The sequence below is a fragment of the Salvia hispanica genome, chromosome 1 (assembly GCF_023119035.1).
Source record: "Salvia hispanica cultivar TCC Black 2014 chromosome 1, UniMelb_Shisp_WGS_1.0, whole genome shotgun sequence".
In the NCBI taxonomy this organism is placed as follows: domain Eukaryota; kingdom Viridiplantae; phylum Streptophyta; class Magnoliopsida; order Lamiales; family Lamiaceae; genus Salvia; species Salvia hispanica.
The window spans coordinates 17,475,973-17,491,392 of NC_062965.1; the positions used below are offsets into that span (position 1 = coordinate 17,475,973).

At 32.9% G+C, this 15,420-nt stretch overlaps 2 protein-coding genes across 3 annotated transcripts; both read right to left on the reverse strand.

The window, feature by feature from the left end:
- Positions 1 to 478: 478 nt before the first annotated feature.
- Positions 479 to 3,522, reverse strand: LOC125214444 (probable choline kinase 2). 2 transcript variants are annotated; one of them, XM_048115485.1, is made up of 7 exons: positions 2,976 to 3,522; positions 2,374 to 2,495; positions 2,053 to 2,245; positions 1,337 to 1,454; positions 1,194 to 1,241; positions 904 to 1,004; positions 479 to 798 (listed from the first exon to the last, which is right to left on the reverse strand). In XM_048115485.1, exons 1-7 carry the CDS (start codon positions 3,513 to 3,515, stop codon positions 703 to 705), a joined length of 1,218 nt encoding a protein of 405 aa, XP_047971442.1. In that variant the 5' UTR covers positions 3,516 to 3,522; the 3' UTR covers positions 479 to 702. The 2 variants fall into 2 exon arrangements, with proteins under 2 accessions (XP_047971442.1, XP_047971434.1); XM_048115477.1 differs by having other exon boundaries at positions 904 to 1,022.
- A 1,073-nt stretch (positions 3,523 to 4,595) lies between these two features.
- On the reverse strand, positions 4,596 to 9,173 carry LOC125202184 (exopolyphosphatase PRUNE1-like). The gene is made up of 14 exons (XM_048100545.1): positions 9,146 to 9,173; positions 8,784 to 8,847; positions 7,476 to 8,106; positions 6,816 to 7,000; positions 6,636 to 6,716; positions 6,513 to 6,554; positions 6,394 to 6,435; positions 6,213 to 6,299; positions 5,864 to 5,990; positions 5,683 to 5,763; positions 5,410 to 5,532; positions 5,195 to 5,259; positions 4,980 to 5,085; positions 4,596 to 4,889 (listed from the first exon to the last, which is right to left on the reverse strand). Exons 2-14 carry the CDS (start codon positions 8,826 to 8,828, stop codon positions 4,792 to 4,794), a joined length of 1,713 nt encoding a protein of 570 aa, XP_047956502.1. The 5' UTR covers positions 8,829 to 8,847; positions 9,146 to 9,173; the 3' UTR covers positions 4,596 to 4,791.
- Positions 9,174 to 15,420: the final 6,247 nt, after the last annotated feature.

The window sequence follows — 15,420 nt, forward strand, 5'->3', positions numbered from 1 at the left end:
CTTTTACCATGGATAGGAAATGCAAAGACTCATATGCAATTTGAAAGGAAAAAAAATCACAAATATCATATAATCATTTCATTGAAGACATTAGACATAAACTAGTGTAATTTACAAAAGACTTGTTATCGATAAAACATTAAATCATTACAACTTAGAAAAGAGATAAACTAAAATATAAAATGTTCACGTATTTATTTATACACAAGTTAGGCAATCAATCTGTTTTTGCCATGTAAATGATAATATGTCATGTGCAATCCACAGACTTTAATTTGATCAAAATCATTGTCTACAATTGTATATAGCTTGTAAATGATAATATAATTTTTGCCGTGTAAATGATAGTATGGGGCAAAGCTAGAAAATATCAAAAGTTCGTGTATTTACAAGTAAATAAACTCCTAATTTAATTGCACCTTAGGAAACGAAATGACTCCATATAGGAGTATATAGCTTATAACATATTAATACAGAATTAGGAAATACACAAATTCATTGGAATGAAAATTTAGGTGAAATCACTGTACAGAAAGAAGAAACAAATATCTTTACAAAAAGCCAAATATCAATTTAAATTAGACTAACTACTACTAAATGCAAATTCACAGTTCTAAAGCATTTAAAAAATTTACTAAAACAATACATAGACAACTATGGTACATCCTTGTATTAGAAATCTAACAATTTTCTTTCCAATTATCAAGCTTTAAGCACTTCAGATTTCTTTGCCCAGTAAGCTCTAAATCTTTGCCTTGCATACTCTACATAATCAAAATCGATATCGTTGACATGCTCCTGTGATCGTAACCCAAAAAACACGAACAGTGAGAACGCTGGTATCGTGAGTTGTTCTACCTCGTGAATACTAGAGAAAGACAATACGAGGTTGGTGAAAATTACCGAGATTAATCCCCACAACGCCCAAACAAGATGGCTAGCGAGAGTGTACTTCTCCACTTCCTGCGCTAATTGCTTCACCTCCGTGTCGCCAGGTTTTTTTCCTGAGGAAAGTTCTGGCACTTCAACGACATGCAAAAACAAACGAATAATATTCTATAGACGGAAACCAAAGGAAGAAGTGGAAGTAATATAATTATCCGCAGTCACGCCTTTCCTCAACTCGTCTTACAGAAGTTGAGACTCCTAAAGAACTAACAGAAAATATTATGGAAATTAAATAAAGTAACAACCTGAAGTAGCCAGATAGACATGCAAGAATCTTTCACGCTCCTGCACACCTGGGTAAGAAAACGAATAGAATTTTAGTTTACGTTTTACTAAAGGAGGATGAGAAGGAAGAAACGTTATTCGAAGCGAAGAGCACATCCACTACCTGGGTATTTACTGTAGTCCAAGACGTGAGGGGTTTCGGTATGATAGTTAGCAGCCATCTCACAAAAATGATTGGCAATGTCAAAGGCGATAGGGTTGTAGCTTGCATATTCGTAATCCTGTGGACCAACAAAAGATAACCGTGATCAGAAGAAAGTACCTGCGAAATCAAATGACCATTGAGCTGATCACAAAGTCATATGTTCATCTCACCCCTCCATTTTAGTAGGTGATAAAACATAGAAACAAGCTAGAAATCCGATCCAATATCCGCCTACTGTAAATAGATGTACTAATGCAGCTAGGGTCGGTCGAGCTACCAGGGAATGTAGTTAAGGATCATGCTGCCTCTAGTTAGTAACCGTGCAGGTGGTGAAATAACAGATGTAGAGCTACGCCAGAACTGCTGGATCAAATAAAACAGATAGCTACCTAAGATCAGTTTTTACTGGATGAAAATCTTAGTCGAGCAAAGTCCACTACAGTTCTGTCAGCCCATCACTGTCGTATAAGTCACTCAACGAAAATAGTCATGTATAGAAAAGATCAGAAGGGCACAAGCGTCAACGAACCCACAGCTAATTAAAAGCTTAATCTAGTTATCCTACAAGGTCCTGAACAACAATATCTTCCTATACATTATGGAATTTACATAGTTACAGTAAGGAATTTAAGCATTCAACTAATCGCCCATAAAGATCACAGCTTAAAACTCACAATTATGGTTATTGACTTGGTTTCTTCATCCACCATTATGTTACCATATTGCAAATCATTGTGGCAGAACCCTATGCCATTATTGGTATGAAGTTTCTTCTCTAGAGCCAATATTTCAGCTTCCACATCTTCTAAGCGAAACTCCTTGGCTTCTTGAGGCGAAGAAACACGTTTGGCTTCCTTAACCCATTTTCTGAAACATTATGGCACAAAACCTCAAGTAAGAACATAGCATCACAATCAGAAAATGCGAGTTTCCATGAAATATCACTCTCTACAGTCTACACATAGAACGAAATTATCGGAGAGAAAAGGACGCACCGCATTCTGTCCCAGAGCACAACATTCTTAGAACCAGGCATATTTAGGCCATGAAATTCTTTCATTTTAGAAGCTATTATACCAGATATTTCAGGATCACGCAAATCAGGGGCAGAAAGTGTCTGAAAATCCGGCAATCAAACACAATATGTTAAAATATTTCCTAGTGAAATTATATATAAAAAGGATTAGTCATTTGTTTTGGCAATTCAATCAATAACCAGATACTAAATTCATCATACGGCATGAAAACATGACAAGTTTGATCAGCTTCTTCAGCATAAACACATACTAAATTCAAATTCAAATTGATGTACTAATTTATCATCAAGCTTGATCAGCCTCTCCAGATTTCAAACATTTATTTGCTTTGGAAATTCGATCAATTAAACTACAGATACCAAATTCAAATTTCTGAGTGAAATTAAACCCCCAAAGTGATCATTCATTTGCTTTCCTAATTCGATTAATTAACAACATCTACTAAATTCATTGAAACAGCACGAAGGCTCATCAAATTCGATCATCCTCTCCAGCATAAACAGCTACCAAAATCTAAACATCTTCAATTACAGAAACAAAAATCAGTTGCGATCAATTACCCGAGCGTGAATGAACTCCTCAACACGGCCATTCGCGAACCGTCCGAGCAGCCTCGGCCCGTGCCCCTGCTTGGAAACAAACTCAAACGTGCGAATCTCACTATCGCGATCAAAAAACACATCCACTCCTTGACCGTAGATCCTCACCAACACCTTCTTCGACCTCGGCGGCGGCATCTCGGGGCTGGAGGCGCTCCGGATCCACTTGATCTGGTAGACCTCGTTGGTCATGGCTCCCTGGAGCGGGTGCACCTGCAGCGCCTGCGGATCGACGATGTTGCTCCACTCCGCCGCCATGCGGACGAGGATCTTCCTGGCGTCATCGGGAATGCGAGCGGATCTGTCGGGGGTCCCCATGGGAGGTTGAATCGGAGGAGAAATGGAGGGAGGCGGGGGGATTTGAAAAGCGGAGGGGAATCGAGAATTTCGCGGAGAGGAGAGGCAGAGCTTCGGAATCGGGGTTACCGGGAAACGGTTGGGCCACGTGGACGGCACGTGATGAGGAGGCCATCTCAATTTCGCCATTAGCACTCTCTTCATTGGATTATAGGTGTCACAAATTAAATAATTTCGCTTGCTATGAATTAAAAATGTATAAATCGACCTACCTATACTACTAATTTATTATACTTGATCTGTTTGTGAGTCAAGATTTTGTTTAATACTTAATTTGATTTCTTAACTTTGAAATTCTTGTATTTTTAAGGAAAGTAATCAGAATGCAATTCTATTGGATTTTTATTCTCCCATTTTTGGCATATATTCTTTTTCCAATTTTTATATTCTATACTATTTTTTTTTACACAATTATAACATAGAGGAATGATATGCTACATACCTTAGGTGAACTCCTTAGGTGATTCTACTATACAAAAAAATGTTTTTGAAAATTTTAATTTCACAAACTTCATAAAAATTAAAGTATGATTTGTTATTTATTAGTTTATTTTGATATTATACAGAATACGAGCAAATCGAGCTTTGATTTTTATGAATTTTGTGAAATTAAAATTTTCAATAACATTTTTCAATGTATTAGAATTAAACTAAATATATAAATCGAAACGAACAACGCTAAACATGCATCAAACGAGCGTGGTGCTTACATAAACATATCATTCCTCATACAATATAATGATTATTATTTATTATTATTAGTATGCTATAAATTAATAACCAATTAAGAAAGTCTTAATATCATTTTAAAATTATAAATCGACTTAATTATAATACTAATAATATATTATAATATAATTTCTTCTTCTTCTTATTATTATGTAACGTACTTAGATAATTATAGTATAATTATTAAAATTTTGAATCTTAATGATAATGACTATTAGTATAAATCAATAATTAATTAAGAAAATAATTTTAAAATTATGAATCATTCATAATTGTAAAAATATTAAAAAATAAAGCAATAATAAGTACTATTATGTTGATATTTATTATTGTCATTTTTGTGTTATCAACCTACTAAGAAAATCTTAATAAAATAATTAAAATTCTAAATGACACTAGTACTATTATTATTATTATTATTATTATTATTATTTTGATTAATAATTTGCTAAACAAATCTGAATCTTAGTGTAATTTTAAAAACAATAATCAAGATGATGTAAAGGTAAATTTCTCCCACTTCCATTTTCAACAGTCTCACGATCTCACCACTAAAACTCACTCAATCAGAAACTCGAGAATTCAAGTTTCACATCATTATTTCAAGCTGGTAAACTACAAATGTGATAAAGATGCACACATATGCATACATTTCAAATTTTAATTAGGAAAGACTGTGAAATGGACTCTGTTAAGGAGAGGTGGACGCAAAATCTTCCAGGAGGCGTTCGATGGTCCTCCTCGAGGTAACTTTGTTGATCTCAAACACTCTCATCTCGCCTCGTAGACCTGCATGTACGAACAATCTAGCTCGATATCCTTGCAGAAGCTACAACAGCATAGTTCATGGGACTCAAATGTTAGGAACAACTAACTGACCTGATTGGTTTAGAGGTCTGAGTGGAAGCTGGGCTTCGCTTGAATTCAAGAACATGAGCAGATTCTTCATGAGCTCGGAAGATTCAGCAGAAACCAGAATTTCCCTCTAATGTTAGCATGATCAAGAAAATTTTTAGATTTGATGTGGTGTTGAAGGTCTTCATACGTATACGTATACGTATTTATAATTATGAACCACGTATGATTGTTCTAACCTTGAATCTCTTCTGTGGATCATAGTAGCCAGAGACTACCATTAGTATGCTGAGCTTCTCCAATTCTGCGTTTCAGAATAAGAGTGTCAGCAGTGAAGAGTAATGCAGCATGCAGTGATGCAGGGACGATGAATTGGAGCAAAAAACTAAAGAACAACATTTCCATGTAAAAGATTTTATGAATCAAGATTCAAGTAAATAGATGTCATAATTACTTTGAAAATGTATGATTTCCTGAACTGAAGCTGAATCATGAGACAGCAGTTGGGCAACTGACATCCCGATTGAACTCATCCCGATATTGGGTCCCAGCCTCGAACTTATAGTATCCGGTTTACCTGTTTCAACAGATTGCAATACCAATGCAAATTGGTGATTTTAGAAACAAATGAATCGGGCTTTCCAATTTCGATTTTTTTGAAAGAAAAAAGCTACACAGATGAATAGGTAGAATTGAAATCAGCAATCAAAAAGACAGCATGCAAAACCTGATATGGTCCATTTCTTGAATTCCTTCTGTAATATATCCCCCAATTTAAGATCATACGAACCGTGAGTTGTGTGTTTCACTGAAACAGGGCATAAAAACAAAGTTGAGTCCATAATAATAAACTGATTCAAAATACAAGAATTAGAGTCCCGAGAATGTTATCTGTCAATCTGTCTCACGTAATTGGTAAAGCCCGTTGAATCCAAATCGGCCCGCTCCATTAATCAACAAGGTCGCCATGTATTTATCTTTCGAGGTACAATATGGGCTTGATAAATTTTCAGTGTCCATAAGGATTCCTGCTAACTGCAAATTGGAGAAGATAAATTACATGTACATATTTATGAAAAAGTGCCATTGTGTATCTTGTTTTCTTAAATGAACTGTCTCTACAAATATATTTATGAAAAGGAAAGGAAAATAAGAGGCATATTGTCCCAAGTTCTGGATAATAATGCCAGCATGATAACTGCAGCGTCATGAAAATCTAACATGGAACTGTGCAACATATAATTTGTGAATTTGTACCAGAAGTCTACTGAATCCTTGCCCGCTCAGTATCTCAGGGGAAGTCGTTGCAAAATTTTCAGCAATTCCAGTACAGCATGATACATCCTGAAATGAAAGTAAAAAAAGGATGATTGTAACCATTTTCTTATATATTAGAGGAATGGAAGCAAAAGGCAAATCTAGTTTGTATTGTGCATACCTCTCGCTCAGTGACCGTATGAACCCAAGAAAATGCATCAGACTGCATAGAAGGTTGAATAATGTCAAATAAATTTGTAGCTAGATGTTAAGTGTATTAAGATGGAACCATCGCAGTACCTTTTCACAGTGGAACACTTCAACTATTGAATCTCTCAGTGCCTGTTCCAATTTAGCAAGAAAATATCTTCATTTGATGAGGTTAGTAGCAAAACAAGCAACTAGGAATAAAAAACTCTTTACCTCTTGTTCAGACGGGAGCTTATCACAACTGACCAAAACCAGTTTGAGACTCCCATATAGATCGTAATAGGCCAGGTCAATCTGTACAATTTCATATAGAAGGAAACCAGTAGGATTACGACATCATGGAGACCAGAAATGAGCTAGTTTCTAGGTTTGGAATACTGAAATGGTAAGTACCTCATCAATGAAAATTAAAAATGACAGATCAATATGGCATGAGTTAAGAAGCCACCGAACATTAACATGTGTGTCTAAGTCAGCCCTCTTCATATTAATTACAGGAACAGTGAAAAAGTGCTTGCTTTTGATAGTCTCATCAACATGAAAAGCATACATGATGGTCGAAGCCACCGATCCCACATCTGACAAAATGCACCTTATTAGTATAGATAGATAAAATAGTACTCCCTCCGTCCCGCTTTAGCAGTCCCATTGACTTTTCTGCCATCTTTTTGTAAAAATGATGAAAAATAGTTAAAGAGGAGAAATGGTAAATTAAGAGAGAGAATAATATAGAGAAGAGTCTTATCTACATTATTGTCTCTTTTACTTTACCATTTCTCTACTTTAACTATTTTTTATCATTTTTACAAAAAGAAGACAGAAAAGTCAATGGGACTGCTAAAGCGGGACGGAGGGAGTATAAGCTAATCCCTTGTTTACTTTGAAGGATTGAGATATCCCAAGGCCTTTGATAACTCCTATCATTCGAGCTAATTTGGTTTGATTTATATCCCATTGAAAAAGGGGGATTGGAGAAACTCAATCCTCTATCTTATCAATCTGAAAAGTGAATCACCCACTCAAGATTTTTCTAGCAAATATAACTGAAATTACCTGTACCATCTGGCCCAATCACAGCATGTAGGAACATCCCAGGAACACCAGCATTGACAACATCTCTCTTAGCCTTCAGGTACGCGTTTAGCTTGTGAATACTTGCACATGGTACAGTAACTCCCCTTAGTAGCGAAGGCCCTTGATAAAACAATGCTGCAGATGGAGGAAGAGGAACATTGGAAATATCTGTTTGCCACTTTGTCACTTGATATGATGTTTCGACCAAAGGCCTTGTGGAGCTAACTTGAATGGCCAACTCCTTTCCTTCTGTGGAATCTGGACTAGAAATTGCTAATGGTTCGTTAAGTTCATCGAGGTTGATATTCACATCTGACTGAGCAACTACTAGCGGCGAGGAAGTCTTTGACCACCTCCCGGACGATGTCCTGCCAATAGGTTCTAGAACTATGTCCATAGGTGAGTTTTTAGGACTATCATAAGGTTCTTCAGTTATAGCATCAATAATATTTCTCGATTTATGATCTCCAACATCTGAGGCTGGTCTATAACTGATCTTCGTTGCTAAATTTCCTTGAAAGTCAATTGCACTGCCCTTCCTGACTAGTGCTGCTTCACCTCTTCGCATCCCATGAAAGAATGGGTCATCACGACCACGATAATATGCTTCCTGCAGTGTTGAGGGAGAATGCTTCATCAATACCAACAATGGCCAAAATAATCATATTAAACTCTTAATTCATTCCTAACTTAACATTACGCTCCAAATCACAGAGGCCACTCGTTATTAATTACAGCATAATGACTTTCCTATGTGTGAAATAGCCATAATTTCATACCATTGCAATGTAAATATGACTATAAAGCAGAGTAACACGTATTTAAGGCACCGATCTTTTCATACAGGTAATACCATCACTGTATAGGAAAAGAATCCAAATTAGATCAGTTGAAAAGGCATCATCGAAATCCTGGCTTTATTCGCTTCACTACAGCTGAAAATAAGCATCTTCACCTATAATTTCAGTAGCTACATCAACCACATACATCATCACATATTAGGCACTTTCCGTTATTCACATACCATACGAAAACTACACTACTACGCAACATTAAGGTCTGTAATTTGTCAGCATCCCTCGAATCCATTGATCTCATCCCCACGCCACCCATAAACATACTTTCCATCACACTTTCCATCACGCATTCATTCAATTTTCACACCAGAAGCATTCATAATCATTGCCTAAACAAACATCATTCAATACTTATATAACCATACAATAACTCAATCAATAAATCCACAGCCACAAGCTAAAACTAAATGGAAGCTGAGAGATGGTTTACCCTCTGATTTGAGTCCACTGCATTAGAAGCGGCGGAGGTCTTCATGTTTGCAGCAGGAATCACCCTCCAATTTCGTGATTGAGTGTGTGAAAAAAGGATACGGATGATTTGAGAAAGACAAAGACCGAAGCCTTGTATAGCACAACATTGTGAAATCCGCCATTGTTGGACTTAGTGAAGGATCATTCGGCAGAAGAATTCAATTGACCAAAAAAAACAGGTAATCAAATTACAAACAAAAAAAAACCCTATTCCCAAAGTTCATATCGGAAAATTACTCCACAAACAATGCTTACTGTCAACTTTACCAAACTTTAAATACGATAGATAACTCAACGGGAAAAAAGAGGCGTGAAGGAAACCTGTATCGGAGCTCCTCCGTCGCGCGGAGATTTTGACGGCGGAGCATCACCGCCGGTGGAGGAAACAATGGTAAGTTTTCAGTTTTTTAAATTTCTCGCGGTTTTTTTGGTAAAGGGAATTTCTCTTTATTTTTAATTAAGATAAATAATTATATGAGAAAAGAAAATTAATTATTTTTAACAATTTCTAATTAGGAGTAAATAGTTTACGCGTTCAAAATTGATGAAATTTCATAACGTGTTTGAATTTAATATTGGATCTTTTATTATTTGATTAATATTTTTTTTTCATTTGAAGGACCTCGTGACGATTATTAGTTTATTAATTTAAATGGAGGATCGAATATTGGAATTTTGACACGTCTCTCTAATTTCTATAAACGAATTTATATCTCTTAACTGGAGTAAGATTTATTAAATGATTGGGAATTCAGGTCGAGTTGGGGGTGATCAATTCCATCGCCTCTTCTTTACGTCATGGACAACTTTCTTTTTCATTTGATTCGATCCTATATATTCCATTTTTTAGATGTGTCGTTGTTTTTTCTATAAATATGTAATAATCTTTTATTTGGACTTTAGTTTTATTTTTTTAAGTGCATATAAGTATATTAGTATTTCAGTACAATTGAATTTATGATAATATACACTTTATAATCCATTTTAAAGATTAAACGCCAAAATCGAATTTTAAGTGCATATAAGTATATTAGTATTTCAGTACAATTGAATTTATGATAATGTACACTTTGTAATCCAACTTAAAGATTAAACGCTAAAATCGAATTTTGTCCTCATAAAATATTATGATGACATATTTACAAAGTCTTCATTCCAATCCCACTGCAATTAAGAGGAATCTCTCTTTAATTTAATTAAAATGAATAGTTATATGAGTCTGGGAAAAATCTATTAAAAATAGTTTTTTTTTAAAATTTCTATTTAGGAGTAATTAAATAGTTGTTCATGTGTTAAAAGTTGATGGAAATTTAACAATTTGGTGTTTGAATTTAATACTGGACCTTCTACTGTTTGCAAATATTTGAGAAAGATAACTATTGAATTAATATTTTATTTTATTTGAATGATCTTTTGTGCTTATAATTACTAGTTTATTAATTTAAATGGAGGATTGAATGTTGAGATTTTGACACCATCGCTTTAATTTCTATAAATTAATTTATATCACTCAACTGCAGTATAAGATTAATAAAATAATTGCGAATTCAGGTGGAGTTGGGGCTCGAGGCCGATTATTCCATCGCTATCGCCTTATGTCATAGACAACGGTCTTTTTCATTTGATCCGATCGCACGTGTTTTAATTTTTAGATCTATCGCCTGTTTTTTCTTATAAATATATAGATAATAATCTTTTATTAGGACTTTGGTTTTATTTTTTAAGTGCGTATAAGCATAGGAGTAGTAATTAAGTAGAATTGAATTTATGATAAATGTACACTTTATAATCCAATTTAAAGCGTAAACGCCAAAATCGAATTTTGTCCTCATAAAATGTTATGATTACATATTTACAAAGTCTTCTTTCCAATCCCACTGCAATTAAGGGAAATTTTTCTTTATTTATATTAAGATAAATAATACGAGTCAGGGAAAAATCTATGAAAATTAATATTTTAAAAAAATTACTGTATTATTTAGGAGTGAATAGTTTATTTGTTCAAAATTGATGAAAGTTTAATAAGTTGGTGTTTGAATTTAATTTTGGACGTTGTTGGTAAATATTTGAGAAAGATAACTACTACACCAGTATTTGAATAATATTTCATTTGAAGGACTTTCGCATTTATGATTATTAGCTTATTAGTAATTTAAATGGAAGATCGAATGTTGAGATTTTGACACGTCTGTCTAAATTTATAAACGAATTTATGCCACTTATCTGGGGTATAAAATTTATTTAATGATTGCGAATTCAGGTAGAGTCGGGGCTGTTCAATTTCATCCCTTCTTCCTTACGTCATTGACAACAGTCTTTTTCATTTGATTCGATCGCACGTGTTCCATTTTTTTAGATCTCGTCGTTGTTTTTTCCTTATAAATATATAGATAATAATCTTTTATTAGGACTTTAGTTTTGTTTTTTAAGTGCATATAAGTATAGTAGTATTTCAGGAGAATTGAATTTATGATAAATGTACACTTTATTTCGTAAAATATTATGAGGGCATATTTAAAAAGTCTTCGTTCCAATCCCTAAAATTAATGCGATTCAATCTTGTAAGAATATTATAAATTATTACAATCCTATTTTAGTAGTACTCCTATTTTTGACAATGATATATGTGCATACATTCATATATTTCAGAGAATCTTCTAGATTTTAATTTATATATTGAATGATTTTGAATTTATCATATTTTTATTATACTATTAATTTATTTTAAATTGTTTTAGAGCTAGGATTTAGAAGTATTAAAGCAAGGTAATCAATAATCATGAGCAATATAATGAGTGATGGTTAATTACAATATTCAATATATATTCTATATGTGAAGATAAATTTTTTAGACCATATTATTTGCATCAAATGAGTTAATTATATATATACTGCTATATAACAAAATGGGAAATTAGAAAATATAAACTGGTAAAATGCATTTAATTATGGGGATTTTAATTAATTTGTTTGATTCTCTATAATAATTACAGGTAAGTACGAAATATCTATATAAACCACCTTCCCCTCTACATCATTTCATCATTCTCAATAACATAGAGATAGTACATTCTATTCTTTTGTAGTTTCACGTATATACACACACTACTATTTTCAAATTTATAGTTAGCTCTTATGTTAGCTTATAAGCATTTGATGGTAGTAGAATTAACTTTTCTATGTTGGGGCACCCACACTCCACATACAGAAGGTGAGATTAGAATGATGAGACATGTCTGACTCCCTGCATGGCATCGACAACACTAACCCACTTGATGGACCAGTCAAGTTGAGTGGAGTGCAAGGAGCCAAACATGTTAAAAACTTTTTTTTTTTTTTTATTGTTATTATTGTTGTCATTTTTTGAATTTATAATTGTGTATGATTAGAGTACATATTTATAACTTTGAAAAATGAATACATATGTAGTGAAGGTGGCCTAAAATGATGTCTCTTTAATTTCTTGGAATTTGATCGAATGGGTGATTTTATTTAGTTTGTACTGGAAAGACAAGAAACATTTTATATATAAATGAACTGAATTGTAGTATATTGTTATTAGATTCAGTTGCTACTTTAGATAAGCAGTCGTTTTTATGTTATTACTCCACAAATTCAATGGGTTCTTGAAGTTATTTTTTAAATCTTGGGCATGATTAGTACCTGTATTTCAACTTTATTCTATAATAATTGTTTATTTGAAATTGAAATTTGAGATTCATGTGAATGTATGTAACAGTGTATTTATTGTATCTAAAAAGTTACCTTATGAATTATAATTTAAATGGATTAATTGATTCAAAAACCCACTTTTCTTCTAAACCCTAATGTCATCCTTCTACTTACAAAACCCAATTATATTTGTTCACAAGCCATCTCAGATTCTAAGAATATTAAGGGGTCCAAATCAGGATACTGGAATTTACAAATGAGTTAAAAAATGAAGACATACTCATGTAAAGTTTTCTATTTATTTATTTATTTAAATTTAAACTACAAAACATTTAGGTCATGTTCTCCTATCGTAACTAATTAACTCGGTATTAATTAGTTTCTTTGTATTCTATTATCATTCCGATTAGATATGACCTTTGCTTTCTTCATTTTAAACTACATAAAGGGGCTTTGGATCTCGAATGAATCCCTAAAATAATGGCAAAAATTCATTCTTTTTTAATTGACAATGGAAGTAAAGTTGCTATATCATAGTAGTGTTTGTTAATTCATACGCATCGTCACAGAATCCTAGGGACTATATGAGTACTAGTAAATACTTTTATTTAAAAATTACTCCGTATTAACTTTGCATTAATTGAAGTTTTCTAAAAATATTATGGGATGATAAACATATTCAATTGAATAGTTGATAATTGGTCTCGTACAACTAATTCACTTAATTGCAATAAAAGGCGATTCCGTCGTATTGGCGGTCCTCACACTTCAATCTGACACCATGTGAGGGAGGTTCAATCAGGGTACGCAGTAGCTCGTGGGGAGACAATGGTAACTAATTTATTTTCTCTACCACCATCATCGATTAGATCATTCATTAAATATTTTGATTAACTAATTTTATTTTCTCATGAAATTTAGATTTTTAATGTCATTTTAATCTCTTTATTTATACTTAATTGTCGGTCCTTATCTTTTCGAATTTTACCAACATGCTCTGACTTTACTTCAACAACCTCCAAAAATAATTTTTTAACCTTCGTTTGCATGGAAATTAATCACAATTAAAAAGTCATGTATTAAATTAAATTTCTAGTTGAACTATTAAATTAATAAATGCAACTGCTCTATTCATGCTTAACTGGAATGAGATGGTAGATATAATTTGTCGAACAATTATTGTAGAGTCACAACCATGTATAGTTGTTTATTATTTGTTGTTATAATTTAATTATTGTTATTATAATCAATGTTTTAGGATTGAAGAAATGGGGAAGTATGATTCAGCTAAATTTGAGGTTAAAAAAATGGTGATTGCCAAATCCATTCAATTCAGAATTACTTAAAATTTTTCATCTGTCTTCCAATCAATCAACACACTAATTGTTAGTGCTAATATCTTTCAAAATGTTACTCCTATGTCCCAACTCCTATCAATTTAATTTCTCATAAGAAAATATATCTAATCTTCTTTTGATGGTACCATTTATCTACTTTATCCTTATTTATTGAGGAGTCATTAATAATTAATTAAATGTGACTTTTTAACAATCTAATTTAATCGGATTATATATAATAGTGTAATAATCATTTGTAAGCATCGAGGGTAGAATTTGTCACTATTAGGTTAAAATTAATTGTTTAACTTCTGGTCTAGAAAAATAAGTACGATTGATTAACTAGGGATTAAATAATGACTACGGATCACATGGAAGGATGCTTCTATTTTGGCTTTAATATAATTAGGTTTCGAAAAAATAAAAATAAAATATTTTAGGGGACAAATTCTGTGGCAGAGAATCCCAGTCTTAAAATTGTTTTTTGGTGGGTATTTCGTTTCATGCACAAACATGGGTTAGGTGCTGTCTCTACCCAAAATTATACAATGATTCAAAATCACTAGAAAATGTAAGTGGCACGAGGGTTTTTGGGGATGGACCACCACAAATCTTTCAAATAAATAACCTATTTATAATTAGTTTCAGATGAATTATTTGAAAAAATGTACTAGTACATATGTCTTTACTTAGTTCTATTTGAAATTACCCATAAATCTATAGGATTTCTATTACTATAAATTAATTAGTGATATGATAAATGGTCAATGAAAATTACTACTCCTACATTTTTTTTCATTGTCAACACCTTCCCTCAAACCAATCAAGGTAAACTTTGAAGAAGTTGGACTGTTTTTAGATCGTGCCGAACAAACTATCTATCGAACTGACACAAATTTTAAGCTCAAATATTCTGCTTTGAGTCAATTATTTCACAGTTTCAGTTCAGATACACTGCTAAATCAGTTAATTTTTAGCCCACGGGCCGTGACCCGATTTCATGATATAAATCCGAAAGAGACTTATATAGTACTCCCTCCGTCCACAAACAATAGATCACTTTTGCCATTTTGGGACATCCAAAAAAAATAGATCACTTTCTTAAAATGGAAAGTTTATCTCTCATACTTTTCCCACTTTTTCTTCCCTCTCTCATACTTTACTCACTTTTTCTCTTCATCTCTCTTACTTTACCTACTTTTTCTCCTCCTCTCTTTTACTTTACCAATTCTACATTAAAACTCGTGTCATACACAAAGTTATCTATTTTTTATGGATGGATGGAGTAATTCCAATATCTCTTTTTACATCCATATAAAGTATTGTTATATATAGTTTTTTTTTTTTTGTTTCATTACTTTTTATTTATTATTGTTATTATATAATTTCTTGGGACTTAAATTGTCACGAGATGTAAATCTACTTACTCTCATATTTAATTAACACTAACGGATTAAAAATACAATTTACCCACCAATTGCATCATTCCTAAATTCCCCACTCCATGTGCCGAAAATTAAATTGTTGCAGAACTCGGTAGCAAATCTTCACTACCACATGACCTTGTCATGTAATAATAATTCACCA